General features: G+C 37.0%; 1 protein-coding gene across 4 annotated transcripts in view; it reads left to right on the forward strand.

Annotated features, from left to right (window-relative positions):
- Positions 1-589: 589 nt before the first annotated feature.
- LOC108711814 (chloride channel protein ClC-Kb-like) overlaps positions 590-20,288 on the forward strand; it is a 34,515-nt gene continuing 14,816 nt past the window's right edge. For 2 of the 4 annotated variants that reach the window (XM_018253883.2, XM_018253884.2), the window contains exons 1-14: positions 590-867; positions 4,131-4,259; positions 5,389-5,517; positions 5,624-5,763; positions 7,627-7,704; positions 8,049-8,127; positions 8,217-8,342; positions 8,674-8,758; positions 13,118-13,219; positions 14,803-14,890; positions 15,911-16,093; positions 16,738-16,807; positions 16,909-17,019; positions 17,690-17,903. In XM_018253883.2, the coding sequence (XP_018109372.1) occupies positions 663-867; positions 4,131-4,259; positions 5,389-5,517; positions 5,624-5,763; positions 7,627-7,704; positions 8,049-8,127; positions 8,217-8,342; positions 8,674-8,758; positions 13,118-13,219; positions 14,803-14,890; positions 15,911-16,093; positions 16,738-16,807; positions 16,909-17,019; positions 17,690-17,903 (1,739 nt within the window). In that variant the 5' untranslated portion in view covers positions 590-662. The remainder of the gene's footprint in view (positions 868-4,130; positions 4,260-5,388; positions 5,518-5,623; positions 5,764-7,626; positions 7,705-8,048; positions 8,128-8,216; positions 8,343-8,673; positions 8,759-13,117; positions 13,220-14,802; positions 14,891-15,910; positions 16,094-16,737; positions 16,808-16,908; positions 17,020-17,689; positions 17,904-20,288) is intronic. The other 2 variants (XM_018253885.2, XM_018253886.2) reach the window with 2 other exon arrangements.

A 20,288-nucleotide genomic window follows, 5' to 3' on the forward strand; every position in this document is an offset into this window, starting at 1 on the left:
ATCTGTAACCTTGTTATGAGCTAAGGGGGCCCAGTCTGAAGGTCAGTTAGGGGGAGATTTGGGGTGAGTGCTTATTTGTACCCTGGGTACCCCTGGAACTATAGCAGGGTGACACCCCAATGTTTCTATATATCTGTAACCTTGTTATGAGCTAAGGGGGCCCAGTCTGAAGGTCAGTTAGGGGGAGATTTGGGGTGAGTGCTTATTTGTACCCTGGGTACCCCTGGAACTATACTGGCTGTACGGCCCTCTGTCCCCTTTGTTTTCTTTATACAATTTCACCTATAAAGTCGCTGTTTGTCTTTCTGTCCATGACACAATATCTGTCAGATCCATAGAACCCCCATATACTAATTACCTGCCCTCCCTGCTTCCTGGGGTCTCTATACCCCTCTCTCCACTACCCTCAGCTTTATGTCTGTCTTTTCTCCCCTGTCTCCTTATCTCTTTTGTGTATAACTGTCTCTGCCTGTCTCTGTCACAGTCTCTCCCCCACCCCAAACACACACACCTGAACACTAAACAATGACTCTTATTGTGCACTGCTCTGCATGCCCTGTGCCTTTAAGTAGCAATTGGTACTGGTCTATACTGGGGAGGGCTGGGATGACTGGTAGGTGGTATATAAGGAGAGGGTGTGAGTGACAGTCCCAGTGTTAGACATGGGGGTGCTGCACTCAGACAGGCTGGAGGAGATACACGAGGGAGCAGGAGACAAGTCAGTGAGTGAAGTGGAGAGGAAAGAGAAGTGCGGGGAGAGTAAAGCTGAGAGTGAAATGAGTGAGGCTTATTCTTACACTGCCACCGACAAGGACCAACAGGGCCGGCTACATCAGGCATGTGGAAGCCTAACCCGACTACTGAGAAGTAAGTCTACTTCTTTCTGTTAGTCACATCCAGCAGTTACACTCCTGTCTGTCTGTAGCACCCACTTGTTACACACTCCTGTCTCACACATTCCTCCTTAACCTCAACCATAACTGATCCCTTCCATTCCCGTAATCAGTTTAGTCGCTTTTCTGTGTATTTTCTCTATTTCATTACTGTCCGTTATATATTTATATAGTGATCATATCCCCTTATATATTTATATATAGTGATCATATCCCCCTTATATATTTATATATAGTGATCATATCCCCTTATATACTTATATATAGTGATCATATCCCCTTATAATATTTATATATAGTGATCATATCCCTTATATATTTATATATAGTGATTATATCCCCTTATATATTTATATATAGTGATCATATCCCCTTATATATTTATATTATAGTGATCAATATCCCCCTTATATATTTATATAGTGATCATATCCCCCTTATATATTTATATAGTGATCATATCCCCTTATATATTATATATAGTGATCATATCCCTACTATATTATTATATAGTGATCATATCCCTTATATATTTATATATAGTGATCATATCCCCTATAATTTATATATAGTGATCATATCCCCTTATATATTTATATATAGTGATCAGTATCCCCCTTATATATTTATATATAGTGATCAATCCCCCTTATATATATATATATAGTGATCATTATCCCCTTATATATTTATATATAATGATCATATCCCCCTTATATATTTATATATAGTGATCATATCCCCTTATATATTTATATATAATGATCATATCCCCTTATAATATTTATATAGTGGATGCATTATCCCCTTATATATTTATATATAATGATTCATATCCCTTATATATTTATATATAGTGAGTACATATCCCTTATATATTTATATATAGTGATCATTATCCCCCTTATATATTATATATAGTGATCATTATCCCCTTAATATTTATAAACGTGATCAATCCCCTTATATATTTATATATAGTGATCATATCCCCTTATATACTTTATATATAGTTGAATCATATCCCCTTCATATATTTATATATAGTGATCATTATCCCCCTCTATATATTTATATATAAGTGATCATATCCCCTTATATATTTATATTAGTGATCATATTCCCCTAATGATTTATATATTAGTGATCATCATCCCCTTATATATTTATATATAGTGATCATATCCCCTTATATATTTATATAGTACGTGATCATAGTCCCCCTTATATATTTATGATATAGTGATCATATCCCTTATATATTTATATATAGTGATTCCCTTAATTTTATAGTGATCCCCTTATATTTATATATAGTGATATATCCCCTTTATAATTTATAATAGTGATCATATCCCCTTATATATTTTATATATAGTGATCATATCCCCTTATATATTTATTATAGTGATCATATTCCTTATATTTTTATATAGTGATATCCCCTTAATATATATAAATATAGTGACATATCGCCTTATATATTTATATATATAGTGATCATATCCCCTTATATATTTATATATAGTGATCATATCCCATTATATATATTTATATATAGTGATCATATCCCCCTTATATATTTATATATAGTGATTATATCCCCTATATTTTATATATAGTGATCCGATCATACCCCTTATATATTTATTATAGTGATCATATCCTTATTATATTTATATAGTGATCATATCCCCTTATATATTTATATATAGTGATATATCCCCCCCATATACCCTTATTATTTATATATAGTGATCATATCCCTTATATATTATATATAGTGATCATATCCCTATATATTTATATATAGTGATCATATCGCCTTATATATTATATATAGTGATCATATCCCCCTTATATATTTATATTAGTGATCATATCCCCCTTATATATTTATAATATAGTGATCAATATCCCCCTTATATATTTATATAATAAGTGATCATATCCCCTTAATCTATTTATATATAGTGATCCTATCCCCCTTATATTATTTAAATATAAGTGATCATATCCCCCTTATCATATTTATATAGTAGTGATCATATCCCCTTAATATATTTATAATATAGTGATCATATCCCCTTATATATTTATATATAGTGATTCATATCCCCTTAATTATATTTATATAGTGATCATAACCCCCTTATATATTTATATATAGTTGATCATATCCCCTTATATATTTATATATACGTGGATCATATCCCCTCTATATTTATATATAGTGATTATCCTTATATATTTAATATATAGTGATCATATCCCCTTATATATTTATATATAGTGATCATATCCCCTTATATATTTATATATAGTGATCATATCCCTCTTATATATTTAATATATAGTGATCATATCCTTATATATTTATATATAGTGATTCATATTCCTTATATATTTAATATATAGTGATCATAGTCCCCTTATATATTTATATATAGTGATCATATCGCCTTATATATTTATATATAAGTGATATATCCCCTTATATATTTATATATAGTGATCATATCCCCTTATATATTTATATAGTGATCATATCCCCCTTATATATTTATATATAGTGATCATATCCTTATATATTTATATAATAGTGATCATATCCCTTATATATTTATATATAGTGATCATATCCCCTTATATATTTTATATATAGTGATCATATCCCCCTTATATATTTATATATAGTGATCATATCCCCTTATAATATTTATATATAGTGATTATATCCCCTTATATATTTATATATAGTGATCATATCCCTTATATATTTATATATAGTGATCATATCCTCCTTAACTGTCTCTTCTCCAGTGTAACAATCCCAACTTGCCTTTCCCCATAACTGATCCCTTCCATTCCCTTTATCAGTTTAGTTGCTCTTCTCTGTACTTTCTCTATTTCCATTTAGCAGACTCAGGGCAGAAAGTAGATGGGACATTACCAGTGCTGTGTAAAGGGGAACAGTCTCCTCCTGAGAATCTATACACATCTATACAATAGAATATACAGTAACACGAGCACCAATAATACAATTCAGTACAGTTCCCCCTCACTGCCCCCACCCTCAAGAACTTAAAGGGGCGGCACATAAGAGTGGCCCCATGAGTGCACAGATCACTGCACCAGCAATACATTTAGGTAGAAATGTGCTCAGTTGTGTAATGGTGGGGCAAATACATTTTTGTCTTTAGTGTTGCAGTGTAACAGTTTCCTATTACATTGTAGCCATGGGACTTGCACTGCGCAGACTACTCCTGCGTTTGGGAGAGGACTGGATCTTCTTGTTCTTACTGGGCATCAGTATGGCCACCATCAGCTTCGGCCTGGACGTTTCCATTGCAAAGCTACAGAGAGGTGGGTTGTTTTCCAGAGAAACACTTCCCTATGTAACACAATGTAGGCTGTGTATAGGCTTTGTGTTGGCTGTGTGTAGTCTATGTTGGCTGTGTGTAGGCTGTGTGTTTTCTGTGTGTAGGCTGTGTGTTTTCTGTGTGTAGGCTTTGTGTAGGCTGTGTGTTGGCTGTGTGTAGTCTGTGTTGGCTGTGTGTAGTCTGTGTGTTGGCTGTGTGTAGGCTGTGTGTAGTCTGTGTTGGCTGTGTGTAGTCTGTGTTGGCTGTGTGTAGTCTGTGTGTTGGTTGTGTGTAGGCAGTGTGTTGGCTGTGCATAGCCTGTGTGTAGGCTGTGTTGGCTGTGTGTAGGCTGTGTGTAGTCTGTGTGTAGTCTGTGTTGGTTGTGTGTAGTCTGTGTGTTGGCTGTGTGTAGGCTGTGTATAGTCTGTGTTGGCTGTGTGTAGTCTGTGTTGGCTGTGTGTAGTCTGTGTGTTGGTTGTGTGTAGGCAGTGTGTTGGCTGTGCATAGCCTGTGTGTAGGCTGTGTTGGCTGTGTGTAGGCTGTGTTGGCTGTGTGTAGGCTGCTCATAGGCTGTGAGTTGGCTGTGTGTAGGCTGCATGTTGGCTGTTTGTAGGCTGTGTGTTGTCTGTGTGTAGGCAGTGTGTTGTCTGTGTGTTGTCTGTGTGTAGGCTGTGTGTAGGCTGTGTGTAGGCTGTGTGTTGTCTGTGTGTTGTCTGTGTTTTGTCTGTTTGTAGGCTGTGTGTAGGCAGTGTGTAGGCTGTGTGTTGTCTGTGTGTTGTCTGTTTGTAGGCTGTGTGTAGGCTGTGTGTTGTCTGTGTGTAGGCTGTGTCCTCTCTAGTTTCGCTTTGGGTGGGAATGAGATTTATGGTTCTGGAACCCAACAGTCATGTGTAAGTCACGTATCTGGGGCAGTCTGTTACATGTTGTAAGTCACAAGGTGGGTGGCTGCTGAGTGGCCAGTTTTATTGATAAAAGATTCGGTAAATGAAGTGCAAGACTGGCACAAAACAGAGGACAGGTAAGTGGCACTTGGTAGGTTGGTGCAGGTACATCAGTGTTATAATTAGGGGGTAATTAGGGTGAAATGTTCTTTATGCAGAAGCCTAACAACTCCATATTCCTGCTCCTTACAGCCAATCTGTGGGTGTATGACAGTCTGGATCACTACCTCTACCTACAATACTTCTCCTGGGTTCTCTTCCACGTGCTGCTCATGATGACGTCGGCTGCAGTAGCAAAGTACATATCCCCCCAGGCAGCAGGTAAGTGCCCCCAGATGCCTCTATGAGACCAGAGCATTGTGGGATAAAGGCAAGATTGGGTGACAAGAGGTGATGCTCCCCTTACAGGGTGATTCCTCTGTTGCAGGTTCTGGGATCCCTGAGATAAAAGTGACCCTACGGGGTGTCGTCCTGGCTGAGTTCTTTACCCTGAGAACTTTTATAGCCAAACTTATTGGGGTCACCTGCACCCTGGCTGCCGGCAGCACCATATTCCTGGGGAAAGTGGTCTTTGTCATACCATATACCATATACATACTATATACCGACCATATACCTACTATATACATACTATATACATACCATATACATAATATATACATACTATATACCTACCATATACCTACCATCAGGGCCGCCATCAGGGGGGGACAGGGGGGACAAGCGTACCGGGCCCGGGCATGAAGGGGGGCCCGGCAGCGCTGCATTTTTTTGAAGATCCGGGCCCCCCTTACGAGCGTCCGAGCCGTACGTCTTGCCTCTTCAGTGCCGAATGCGGAAGTGCCGAAAAGCCGAAGCCGATGCGACGAAAAGACTCGAAGTCACGGAAAAAGCCGAAGTCCCGAAGTCACGAAGCGCCGAAAAGACCCGAAGTCACGAAAACAGCCGAAGCCGAAGTCCTGAAGCGGTGAAAAGACCCGAAGTCACGAAAGGAGGCGAAGTTGAAGTACTGAAGCCATGAGTTCAATTCTACTGAACACCAGTTTGTGTTTTTTTTTAATCCCCTGGCCACCAATGTATTATTTTAATATTCTATAGGCCCCTGCCACCAATCTTTTTTTTAAAACTTTTGTTTTTGGGGCCCCAATTTTTTTTTTTAACTCGTAAGGGGCCCCTTGCCACCATTGTTTTTTTTGGGTTTTTTTTTTAAAAAAAAATTAATTTTCTTTTTGGTGGCCCCATATTTTTTTAACTTGTAAGGGGGCCCCTGCCACCAGTTTTTTTTTTTCAAAAAAAAATTATTTTTTTTTTAAATTTTTTTTTAGGGCCCCAATTTGTTTTTAACTTGTAAGGGGGCCCCTGCCACCATTTTTTTTTTTTTCAAAAAATTTTTTTTTTTTCCAAATTTTTTTTTGGGGCCCCAATTTGTTTTTAACTTATAAGGGGGCCCCTGCCGCCAATGTTTTTTTTTTTTTTTCAAAAAAAAATTAATTTTTTTTCCAATTTTTTTTTGGGGCCCCAATTTGTTTTTAACTTATAAGGGGGCCCCTGCCACCAATGTTTGTTTATTTTTTAGTTTTTTTTACATTTTTTTGTGTTGGGGCCCCAAGTTTTTTTTAACTTATAAGGGGGCCCCTGCCACCAATGTTTGTTTATTTTTTAGTTTTTTTACATTTATTTTTGTTGGGGCCCCAAGTTTTTTTTAACTTATAAGGGGGCCCCTGCCACCAATGTTTTTAAAAAAAAAAAAAAAATTTAATTTTTTTTTTTTTGGGGCCCCAATTTTTTTTATAAGGGGGCCCTGACCATCAATAGCTTTTTACAATTTGTGTGGGGGGGGGTTACTTTTTTAGCGCTGATGTCTGTGTGGTCTTTTAACTGCGATGTGGGCGGGATATGGGGCGGAGCTTGGTCGTCAGTGTGGGCGGGGCCCAGGGGGCCCCAAAAATTTTGCTGTACGGGGCCCCGTGATTTCTAATGGCGGCCCTGCCTACCATATACATACCATACACAAAATATATACATACTATATACATACCATATACATACTATATACATACCATATACAGACCATATACATACTATATACCTACCATATACATAATATATACATACTGTACCATATACAGATCATATACATACCATAAACATACTATATAAATACCATATACATACCATAAACATACTATATAAATACCATATAAATACCATATACATACTATATAAATACCATATACATACTATATAAATACCATATACATACTATATACATACTGTGCCATATACAGACTATATACATACCATATACATACCATAAACATACTATATAAATACCATATACATAATATATACATACTATATACATACCATATACATACCATGTGCTGCAGTGACAATATCCAGTAATTTAACCCTTACTTCTCTTCCCAGGGCCCATTTGTGCATATGGCTACCATACTTGCTACCCAGCTAGGCAGACTTATGGTGAAACTTGTTGGAGCCAAGGAGGTAAATAATGTGATATAGATCCCTCCCCTGCAGTGGATCAAATACCCCCACACCTTTCTCCAAACAGCCCCCATTTCTGCCTAAATAGCATCCCCTAGTCCCTAGCGCTGTTTGCAGTGCCCTTATTCCATCACAGGGAGGGGTCACTGACCCTACAATTTATAGGGACCCTATGTTTGTGAGACTCCCACTTATCCCATAAGAGGGAGGGGATCACTGACCCTATAACTTATAGGGACCGTGTGTGTCAGAGGGAAGGGTCGCTGACCCCATGACTTACAGGGAGCCTGTGTGAGATGCCCTTTATTCCAGCGCAATCAACAGGTTTACTGCCAATTCCACAGAATCCAAGTCGGAAATATGAATTGTTAATTGCTGGAGCGGCTGTGGGCGTGGCTTGCTGTTTTGTGGCACCTGTGGGAGGTACAGTAGGTTTTCTTACCTTTACTTTACAGAGAAATATATACAGTATATATATATATAATATTATTAATGGCGTATCTGTTGCTCAGGTGTGCTCTTTAGTGTGGAAACCACTGCCACTCACTTTGCTGTTCGGAATTACTGGCGTGGATTCTTTGCTGCAACGTGTGCCGCACTTATGTTCCGCCTGCTCGCCGTCATAAACCGTGAGAAAGGTAAGTTACCCTTTAATGAAAACCTCAATGTCCCTACACACAGCCCTGCAGACTATCACTGGAATTCAATAAGCCTCCCCTGTAGTCTGTGGCCCCTGCAGAACAGCTTGTCACTAATCTTGTCACTAGTCGTGGCCCTTCAGAGACTCAGAGATTCCTCATTCTGCCCTGCGGCCGCCACTTCTGTTTGTCACAACCACTGACTCCCACAATTGCTCATTGCTACTCATTTCTTGCCCACGTATAACTTAATGCAACACAATAGATCAATTCTGGGATTGAGCATCACTCCAGTCCTACCAATTATCTCTTCTGCTCCCTTATATTTTAGAGACGGTCGCCATTCTCTTCAGCACAAACTGGCGCGTGGAATTTCCCTTCGACCTCCCCGAATATCTCTCTTATGCCATCCTGGGGTGAGTGTTAATAAAGAGAATGGAAGGGGGATATGATCACTATATATAAATATATAAGGGGGATATGATCACTATATATAAATATATAAGGGGATATAATCACTATATATAAATATATAAGGGGGATATGATCACTATATATAAATATATAAGGGGGATATAATCACTATATATAAATATATAAGGGGATATGATCACTATATATAAATATATAAGGGGGATATGATCACTATATATAAATATATAAGGGGATATGATCACTATATATAAATATATAAGGGGGATATGATCACTATATATAAATATATAAGGGGATATGATCACTATATATAAATATATAAGGGGATATGATCACTATATATAAATATATAAGGGGATATGATCACTATATATAAATATATAAGGGGATATGATCACTATATATAAATATATAGGGGGATATGATCACTATATATAAACATATAAGGGGGATATGATCACTATATATAAATATATAAGGGGATATGATCACTATATATAAACATATAAGGGGGATATGATCACTATATATAAGGGGGATATGATCACTATATATAAATATATAAGGGGATATGATCACTATATATAAATATATAAGGGGATATGATCACTATATATAAATATATAAGGGGATATGATCACTATATATAAACATATAAGGGGGATATGATCACTATATATAAGGGGGATATGATCACTATATATAAATATATAAGGAGATATGATCACTATATATAAATATATAAGGGGGATATGCTCACTATATATAAATATATAAGGGGATATGATCACTATATATAAATATATAAGGGGGATATGATCACTATATATAAATATATAAGGGGATATGATCACTATATATAAACATATAAGGGGGATATGATCACTATATATAAGGGGGATATGATCACTATATATAAATATATAAGGGGATATGATCACTATATATAAATATATAAGGGGATATGATCACTGTATATAAATATATAAGGGGGAATGATCACTATCTATAAATATATAAGGGGGATATGATCACTATATATAAATATATAAGGGGATATGATCACTATATATAAATATATAAGGGATATGATCACTATATATAAATATATAAGGGGGATATGATCACTAAATATAAATATATAAGGGGATATGATCACTATATATAAATATATATGGGGGATATGATCACTATATATAAATATATAAGGGGATATGATCACTATATATAAACATATAAGGGGGATATGATCACTATATATAAGGGGGATATGATCACTATATATAAGGGGGATATGATCACTATATATAAATATATAAGGGAGATATGATCACTATATATAAATATATAAGGGGGATATGATCACTGTATATAAATATATAAGGGGGATATGATCACTATATATAAATATATAAGGGGGATATGATCACTATATATAAATATATAAGGGGATATGATCCTATATATAAATATATAAGGGGATATGACCACATATCACTATATAAGGGGATTATGATCACTATATATAAATATAAGGGGATATGATCACATATATTATACCATATAAGGGGTATGATGCACTAATATAGGGATATGGATCACTATATATAAAGATATAAGGGGATATTGATCACTATATATAAATATATAAGGGGATATGATACTGTACTATAAATATATAAGGGGGATATGAGTCCACTATATATAAATATGATAAGGGGATACTGATCACTATATATAATAATATAGGGGGGATATGATGTGATATGATATATGAAATATATAAGGGGGATATGATCACTATATATAAATATATAAGGGGATATGATCCACTAGTATATAAATATATAAGGGGGATTATGGGGGATCACCTATATATAAATATATAAGTGGGAGATGATCACTATATATAATATTATATAAGGGGATTATGATCACTTATATATTAAATATGATTAAGGGGGATTATTGATCCACTGTATATAAATATATTAAGGGGATATTGATCACTATATATAAATATATAAGGGGGATATTGATCACTATATATAAATATATAGAGGGGATATGATCACTATATATAAAGTATATAAGGTGGGATATGCATCACTATATATAAGGGGGGATATGCTCACTATATATAAATATATAAGGGGATATGATCACTATATATAAATATATAAGGGGGATATGATCACTATATATAAATATATAAGGGGGATATGATCACTATATATAATATATAAGGGGGATATGATCACTATATAAATATATAAGGGGATATGATGCACTATATATAAATATATAAGGGGGATATGATCACTATATATAAAAAAGGGGGATATGATCACTATATAATATAAGGGGGATATGATCACTATATATAAATATATAAGGGAGATATGATCATTATATATAAAATATATAAGGGGGATATGATCACTGTATATAAATATATAAGGGGGATATGATCACTATATATAAATATATAAGGGGGATATGATCACTATATATAAATATATAAGGGGATATGATCACTATATATAAATATATAAGGGGATATGATCACTATATATAAATATATAAGGGGATATGATCACTATATATAAATATATAAGGGGATATGATCACTATATATAAACATATAAGGGGGATATGATCACTATATATAAGGGATATGATCACTATATATAATATATATAGGGATACATATATATAAGGGGATATGACATATATATAAATTATAAGGGGATATGATATGCTATAAATATATAAGGGGGATATGATCACTATATATAAATATATAAGGATATGAATCACTATATATATTATAAGGGGATATGATCACTATATATAAATATATAAGGGGATATGATCACTATATATAAATATATAAGGGGATATGATCACATATATAAATATATATATGATCCTATATATATAATGATATATAAGGGGGATATGATCACTATAATATATAAGGGGGATATGATCACTATATATAAATATATAAGGGGATATGATCACTATATATAAATATATAAGGGGATATGATCACTATATATAAATATATAAGGGGATATGATCACTATATATAAATATATAAGGGGATATGATCACTATATATAAATATATAAGGGGGATATGATCACTATATATAAATATAAGGGGGATATGATCACTATATATAAATATATAAGGGGATATGATCACTATATATAAATATATAAGGGGATATGATCACTATATATAAATATATAAGGGGGATATGATCACTATATATAAATATATAAGGGGATATGATCACTATATATAAATATATAGGGGATATGATCACTATATATAACATATAAGGGGGGATATGATCACTATATATAAGGGGATATGATCACTATATATAAGGGGGATATGATCACTATATATAAATATATAAGGGGAGATATGATCACTATATATAAATATATAAGGGGGATATGATCACTGTATATAAATATATAAGGGGATATGATCACTATATATAAATATATAAGGGGGATATGATCACTATATATAAATATATAAGGGGATATGATCACTATATATAAATATATAAGGGATATGATCACTATATATAAATATATAAGGGGATATGATCACTATATATAATATATAAGGGGGATATGATCACTATATAACATATAAGGGGGATATGATCACTATATATTAAGGGGGATATGATCACTATATATAAATATATAAGGGGATATGATCACTATATATAAATATATAAGGGGATATGATCACTATATATAAACATATAAGGGGGATATGATCACTATATATAAATATATAAGGGGATATGATCACTATATATAAATATATAAGGGAGATATGATCACTATATATAAATATATAAGGGGGATATGATCACTGTATATAAATATATAAGGGGGATATGATCACTATATATAAATATATAAGGGGGATATGATCACTATATATAAATATATAAGGGATATGATCACTGATATATGAATTAGGGGGATATGATCACTATATATAAATATATAAGGGGATATGATCACTATATATAAAACATATAAGGGGGATATGATCACTATATATAAATATATAAGAGGGATATGATCACTATATATAAATATATAAGGGGATATGATCACTATATATAAATATATAAGGGGATATGATCACTATATATAAATATATAAGGGGATATGATCACTATATATAAATATATGAGGGGATATGATCACTATATAGAAATATATAAGGGGATATAATCAGTAAGTTCTATGTAATAGTTTGGGGTGTTACTCTGTACATTGAATGTGTCTCCCCAGAGTAGTATGTGGGTGCGTGTGTTGTGTGTACTTGTTCCTGCACCGTACGACTCTTCTCTTTCTGCAGAACGACACAAGAATCAGCAAATTTCTCAGAAATAAGTAAGTTACTGATAATCAGCCTTGGAGTCGGGTCATTTGTGGGGTTGGATTTGGGCCAGACTCGGCTGCGACGCGGCGCCGGCTTATGGTGAGTGCGCATGTGTGAATTGGCACTCGCGTGTGGTCTCCTCTCTGCCCGACTCTCTCTGCCCTTTTCTTCTTTCTGCGCATGTGAGTGAACTTGTGTTTGCACATGCGCAGAAAGAAGAAAAGGGCAGAGAGAGTCGGGCAGAGATGGGAGAGGACTGGGGGCAGGTGACAGAGGAGGTAAGTGCCTGGCGCCCCCCCAGCTTTGCACCCTGGCCATGTGCCGACTCTGCCTTCCCCTTGGCCCGGCCCTGGTCAGACTCAATTCAGTGAGAAAAAGGTTTATCACATGAAAACTCCATTGTAGTCAAAGGGGAAAAAGCTGGAACTGAAACAAATTGAACCTCGTCCATGAGTTTTCATGTGATAAACCTTGTGATGATTAGTTTTTCTCATTGAATTGAATGTGGCTCAGTATGTGGTCAAATCAGTAGCCAACGGAGGGGAAAACTGTGACTGCTCCCCCCCATCATATTCATTTCTCCCCACTCCATTGTATTTATAAGCTGTGACCCCGTCCCTTTCATACAGTTGTGGCTCTTGTAGAGGGGCCCGAGTTTTGTCTTTATGTCCTGATTGTCGACTCGTCTGTAGAATTTGTTTCATATTGAGGGACTTCCGCTCGGGGGGGGCTCAGTGACATCACTCCTATCAGCCAGTGTCTGGGTCACAGCTTGAACCGCCCAATTCTGGGAAGAGCAGATATAGATCCAGATCCCGGAATTAGGAGAAAGACTTTGGAGTTTTTTCATGGAAAGCTCTATTGCGAGGACTGGAGACTTCCGGGGGATTTCCTTCATTCATCGGCTTGTTGAGTATGAGGTGTAATTGCTATTCATTGGCTCTTGTCCTGTAGGAAATCCTCATTCCCACAGTATCAGAGGAAGAGGCACATATTCCCTCATTCATTCACATAGAACAGGGAACAGCATATAATTCATCACTGCCATCAGCAGGGCCCCACGTTATATTCACATTATACAATGGCACCATCAGGATTTTATAATAACCCATGGCAACCAATCAAATGCTTTCTTTCACTACCCCACAGCTGGCTCATCACATCTAACTACTGATTGGTTGCTATGGGTTACTGCCCTGGTGCAAATGTGTCCAGTGTTTATAAATGAGCCCCGTTGTGTCCCCCAATGGCACAGTTTGGCCCCCAAATAGTTCATGACATTCCCAATGGAAGCCCCAGCCATGCCCAGTACAGGGAGGGGGCAGCCAGCAATATTGGACCTTAATCAAGAAATCTGGGATTTTTCATGGAAAAGCTTTATTTATAAATATATATATGAGACTGACAATGTTCAGAGGTTGGGGGGGGCAATATATCATTTACATGACAGACAAAGACATAAAAGCATAGGATGTCTGTATAAGACGCAGTGATTGGCAGTTGCACACATGTAGCTGTAATATAGTCATATAATATAGTCATATAATATAGTCAGCAGGGGGCGCTCATGAGTCCTGCCTTGTTGTTGTTACAGTCGCATTGTCTATGCCGCATTTGTGTCTTGGGTTCTGGCCAGTGTCACTTTTCCACATGGATTTGGCCAATACTTAGGAGGCACACGGGTATGTTATTATTCCTTTCCTATCCCATCTCTTTCCCTTGCCTTCTGTCTCCTCTCTTCTCCTGCATTCTGCTTCTATCTTCTCTTTTCCTTGCCATTTCCCTCTATCCACTCTCTCTTTCCTTACCTTCTCCTTCTATCCACTTCTCTCATCCCTTGCATTTTCCCTCTATCCACTCTCTCTTCCCTTGCCTTCTTCTTTTATCTTCTCTCTTGCCTTGTCATGTCCTTCTATCTTCTCTTTTCCTTGCTTTTCCCTCTATCTGCTCTCTCTTGCCTTCTCCTTCTATCCACTTCTCTCTTCCCTTGCATTCTCCTTTTATCGTCTCTCTTGCCTTTTCCTTCTATCTTCTCTCTTCCCTTGTCATCTCCTTCAGTCTTCTTTCTCGCCTTGCCTTCGCCCCACTATCCAAATTCTCTTCTCTTGCCTTCTTCTATCAACGCCTCTCTTCCCTTGCCTTTTACTTCTATCCACTATCTTCCCTTGCCTTCATTTTTATCCTCTCTCGTTGCTCCCTTCCCTTATAGTTTCTCCTCTCTTGCTTCTGCTTTCTATCCACTCAGCCTTCTCTTTCCATCAGCTCCAGTCTATCCTACATGTCTGTGTTCCAGGTCTGTTCCTGGTCTTTTCCTGCTATCCCCTGTTCTCTTCTCTTGCTTTCTTCTATTCCCTACTATTCCCTTGTATTTTCTATCCCACCTTCTCTTCCCTTTCCTTCTCCATCTATCACCACCTCCCATCTCTGCAGTAAGAGAAGAAGTGATAAATAGAGAAGGCATTATTGGTGCCTAACAAACAGGCACCCCAGTCATATAAAGTTTCCCTTTGCTGAACCTTCAGTTTATACCCTCTTTGATTTCTTGTTTTTTTTCTACTCTCTTTGCTTCTCTAATGCTCCTTTAAATATATTTACTTCTTTATTTTTTTCTCTCTCCAGTTCTCCCTTTTCTGATGCTTTCATCATTTCATAATTTCCTTTTTTATGGCCATCAGAAAAATAATACTTCACTCCCCGATTAGCTGACCATGAAGGAACATCTAGAGACCTTCTTCAACAACATAACATGGGGCGTTGAGGAACTCTCCCTGGGAGCAAACATCACCGGCCAACCTCCTAATCCCAGCTACGATAACAACTGGCTACAGTGGACTCACCCAAATATGTCAACCGTGGAGATACTGGCCTGCTTTGTGGTTCTGAAAGTACGTTTTTGAAATGAATGGCTGAGGCCTGGGCCACATGACAATTTTTCAGGACATGTTTACACTAATGATAATTAAAACGATCAGCTACAAAGCTAAGTAAGTCTGTATAGTAAGTTCCTTACAGCTTTGCTTTGATTGGCTGCACCATGTGGTGGCCATGTAGGTGCAACTGGCAGAATTGCTGGAGCTCAGATCTTGTAATTCACTTGTTGTCTTAGTCCTTATTGGCTGTGACTGTGTTGCTGCTGTTCCAAACTGCCACTTGTCAGCTTTAAACTGATGTCAGCAGGTTGGGTCGGTATTTCACCAGTATAATCACCATCAGACTATCACAAACAATGGCTCCTGTAGCTGAACATTCTGCCTGTAGCCATTACTAGAATTGTGTTGTGCAAGGTCATGAGAGCATTCCATCCATGGACACGGACACTCCAGTAACATCTCTGAGGCTTTTTCTACATCTGCCAGTGAGGGAGCAGTCTCCCAAGTCACTTTATCACCCACATTCAACATCCAACAGTATTTATTAAAGCATCTAGAGAGATTTAACTGGGGCAGGACTTCTGGATCCCCAGGGATGATATAATTTATCTCTTGTGGTGGCACAGCATTTATTCTCTTGATTTTCTCTTCTTCTCTAGTTCTTCTTGCTCCTGTTGGCCAACACCATGATTATCCCGGCGGGCTACTTCCTCCCTGTCTTTGTCTATGGTACGTCTTTTCCTCTGACTGATCGAATCGGATCCCGTCAGGTACATGAATACAGTGCTCCCTACTCCTACTTTACACAAGTAACTGTTCCCCTCTCACAGGCGCTGGACTCGGAAGGCTTTATGGAGAGATCATGGCGAAAATCTTTCAAAATGGGTTCATCTCTGAAGGTATCCCCATCAAAATAACACCGGCGGGATATGCACTGGCAGGTAGAGTGAAAGTCCAACTATAGTCAAAGAATCAGACAATGGTGAGGCCCTTGGTTCTAGGGTCACGTTTATTCATTGGAGAAAAGGCTGAGCTTTTGCATTTCTATTGCTGACACCAAGTTAGAGGCTTCCTATTTAAGGGTAATTGTCGTGGAGTAATTTCAACATTCTGGATTTTCATGGGAAGGGGACAAAGTGGCCCAAATCAGTCCTTTATTGACTTGAATTAAAAGTGTCAGGTCCAGATTTGGGCAGAAGATTATTGCCTTGAACTGCAGCACCCAGGGAGGCCAATGAGAAGTGCTCCATGAACCATGACCCAAATGCTTATGTGCCTCTAATAACAAAGGTCCAAGTTCTGTGGGTATTTACACCAGGGTTAGCAGGGTTCTCCGTTTTTGGCAATTCTTCAGCGTGACAGGTTCCCATAATGTCTTTCAGAGGGGCCGGGATATCGTCCAAGATAGAAAAATATATTGAGGGCTACAATTAGTATAATGTATGTATTTGTGTATGGATGTAACAGTATGGTAACTCTCCCCAAATTCTCTACCACTTTCAACTTTCTTTTCCTTCCTCTGTCTCCCCATAAAGTCCTTAATCTCTGTCCTATGTCCTATGATTTATTTTATAACCCTTGTTCTTATTCTCACTCTCTCCCTATTCCCAGGTGCTGCTGCGTATTCTGGTGCAGTTACTCACACTTTATCTACGGCACTGCTGGTGTTTGAGCTGTCGGGTCAGATGTCCCATATTCTCCCTGTACTTATTGCTGTTCTTATTGCAAACGCCATTAGTCAGAGCTACCAGAATTCTTTCTTCGACCTTATTGTTATTATCAAGAAACTTCCGTATCTTCCAAAGCTTAAAATGGGGCAAAACAGGTCAGTGATGCAAAATGTATGAGTACAGACACCCCATATATAACACATAGTCTCCCCATATATCCCATTTATACTATAGGACAGTTATAGTGTGTGTGTGTCAGTGTATAGGACACAGTCTCCCCATATATCCCATTTATACTATAGGACAGTTATAGTGTGTGTGTGTCAGTGTATAGGATACAGTCTCCCCATATATCCCATTTATACTATAGGACAGTTATAGTGTGTGTGTGTCAGTGTATAGGACACAGTCTCCCCATATATCCCATTTATACTATAGGACAGTTATAGTGTGTGTGTGTGTCAGTGTATAGGACACAGTCTCCCCATATATCCCATTTATACTATAGGACAGTTATAGTGTGTGTGTGTCAGTGTATAGGATACGGTCTCCCCATATATCCCATTTATACTATAGGACAGTTATAGTGTGTGTGTGTCAGTGTATAGGATACAGTCTCCCCATATATCCCATTTATACTATAGGACAGTTATAGTGTGTGTGTGTCAGTGTATAGGATACAGTCTCCCCATATATCCCATTTATACTATAGGACAGTTATAGTGTGTGTGTGTGTCAGTGTATAGGATACAGTCTCCCCATATATCCCATTTATACTATAGGACAGTTATAGTGTGTGTGTGTGTCAGTGTATAGGATACAGTCTCCCCATATATCCCATTTATACTATAGGACAGTTATAGTGTGTGTGTCAGTGTATAGGATACAGTCTCCCCATATATCCCATTTATACTATAGGACAGTTATAGTGTGTGTGTGTCAGTGTATAGGATACAGTCTCCCCATATATCCCATTTATACTATAGGGACAGTTATAGTGTGTGTGTGTGTGTCAGTGTATAGGACACAGTCTCCCCATATATCCCATTTATACTATAGGACAGTTATAGTGTGTGTGTGTCAGTGTATAGGATACAGTCTCCCCATATATCCCATTTATACTATAGGACAGTTATAGTGTGTGTGTGTCAGTGTATAGGATACAGTCTCCTCATATATCCCATTTATACTATAGGACAGTTATAGTGTGTGTGTGTCAGTGTATAGGATACAGTCTCCCCATATATCCCATTTATACTATAGGACAGTTATAGTGTGTGTGTCAGTGTATAGGATACAGTCTCCCCATATATCCCATTTATACTATAGGACAGTTATAGTGTGTGTGTGTGTCAGTGTATAGGACACAGTCTCCCCATATATCCCATTTATACTATAGGACAGTTATAGTGTGTGTGTCAGTGTATAGGACACAGTCTCCCCATATATCCCATTTATACTATAGGACAGTTATAGTGTGTGTGTGTGTCAGTGTATAGGATACAGTCTCCCCATATATCCCATTTATACTATAGGACAGTTATAGTGTGTGTGTGTCAGTGTATAGGATACAGTCTCCCCATATATCCCATTTATACTATAGGACAGTTATAGTGGTGTGTGTGTGTCAGTGTATAGGACACAGTCTCCCCATATATCCCATTTATACTATAGGACAGTTATAGTGTGTGTGTGTCATGTATAGGATACAGTCTCCCCATAATATCCCATTATACTATAGGACAGTTGATTAGTTGTGGTGTGTCAGTGTATTAGGATACAGTCCTCCCATATATCCCATTTATACTATAGGACAGTTATAGTGTGTGTGTGTCAGTGTATAGGACACAGTCTCCCCATATATCCCATTTATACTATAGGACAGTTTATAGTGTGTTGTGTGTGTCAGTGTATAGGACACAGTCTCCCCATATATCCCATTTATACTATAGGACAGTTATAGTGTGTGTGTGTGTCAGTGTATAGGATACAGTCTCTCCATATATCCCATTTATACTATAGGACAGTTATAGTGTGTGTGTGTGTCAGTGTATAGGACACAGTCTCCCCATATATCCCATTATACTATAGGACAGTTATAGTGTGTGTGTGTTCAGTGTATAGGATACAGTCTCCCCATATATCCCGCCATTTATACTATAGGACAGTTTAGAGTGTTGTGTGTGTCAGTGTATAGGATACAGTCTCCCCATATATCCCATTTATACTATAGGACAGTTATAGTGTGTGTGTGTCAGTGTATAGACACAGTCTCCCAACATATATCCCATTTATACTATTAGGACAGTTATAGTGTGTGTGGTCAGTGTATAGGATACAGTCTCCCCATATATCCCATTTATACTATAGGACAGTTATAGTGTGTGTGTGTCAGTGTATAGGATACAGTCTCCCCATATATCCATTTATACTATAGGACAGTTATAGTGTGTGTGTGTCAGTGTATAGGATACAGTCTCCCCATATATCCCATTTATACTATAGGACAGTTATAGTGTGTGTGTGTGTCAGTGTATAGG

This window comes from Xenopus laevis, chromosome 3L (assembly GCF_017654675.1).
Source record: "Xenopus laevis strain J_2021 chromosome 3L, Xenopus_laevis_v10.1, whole genome shotgun sequence".
In the NCBI taxonomy this organism is placed as follows: Eukaryota; Metazoa; Chordata; class Amphibia; order Anura; family Pipidae; genus Xenopus; species Xenopus laevis.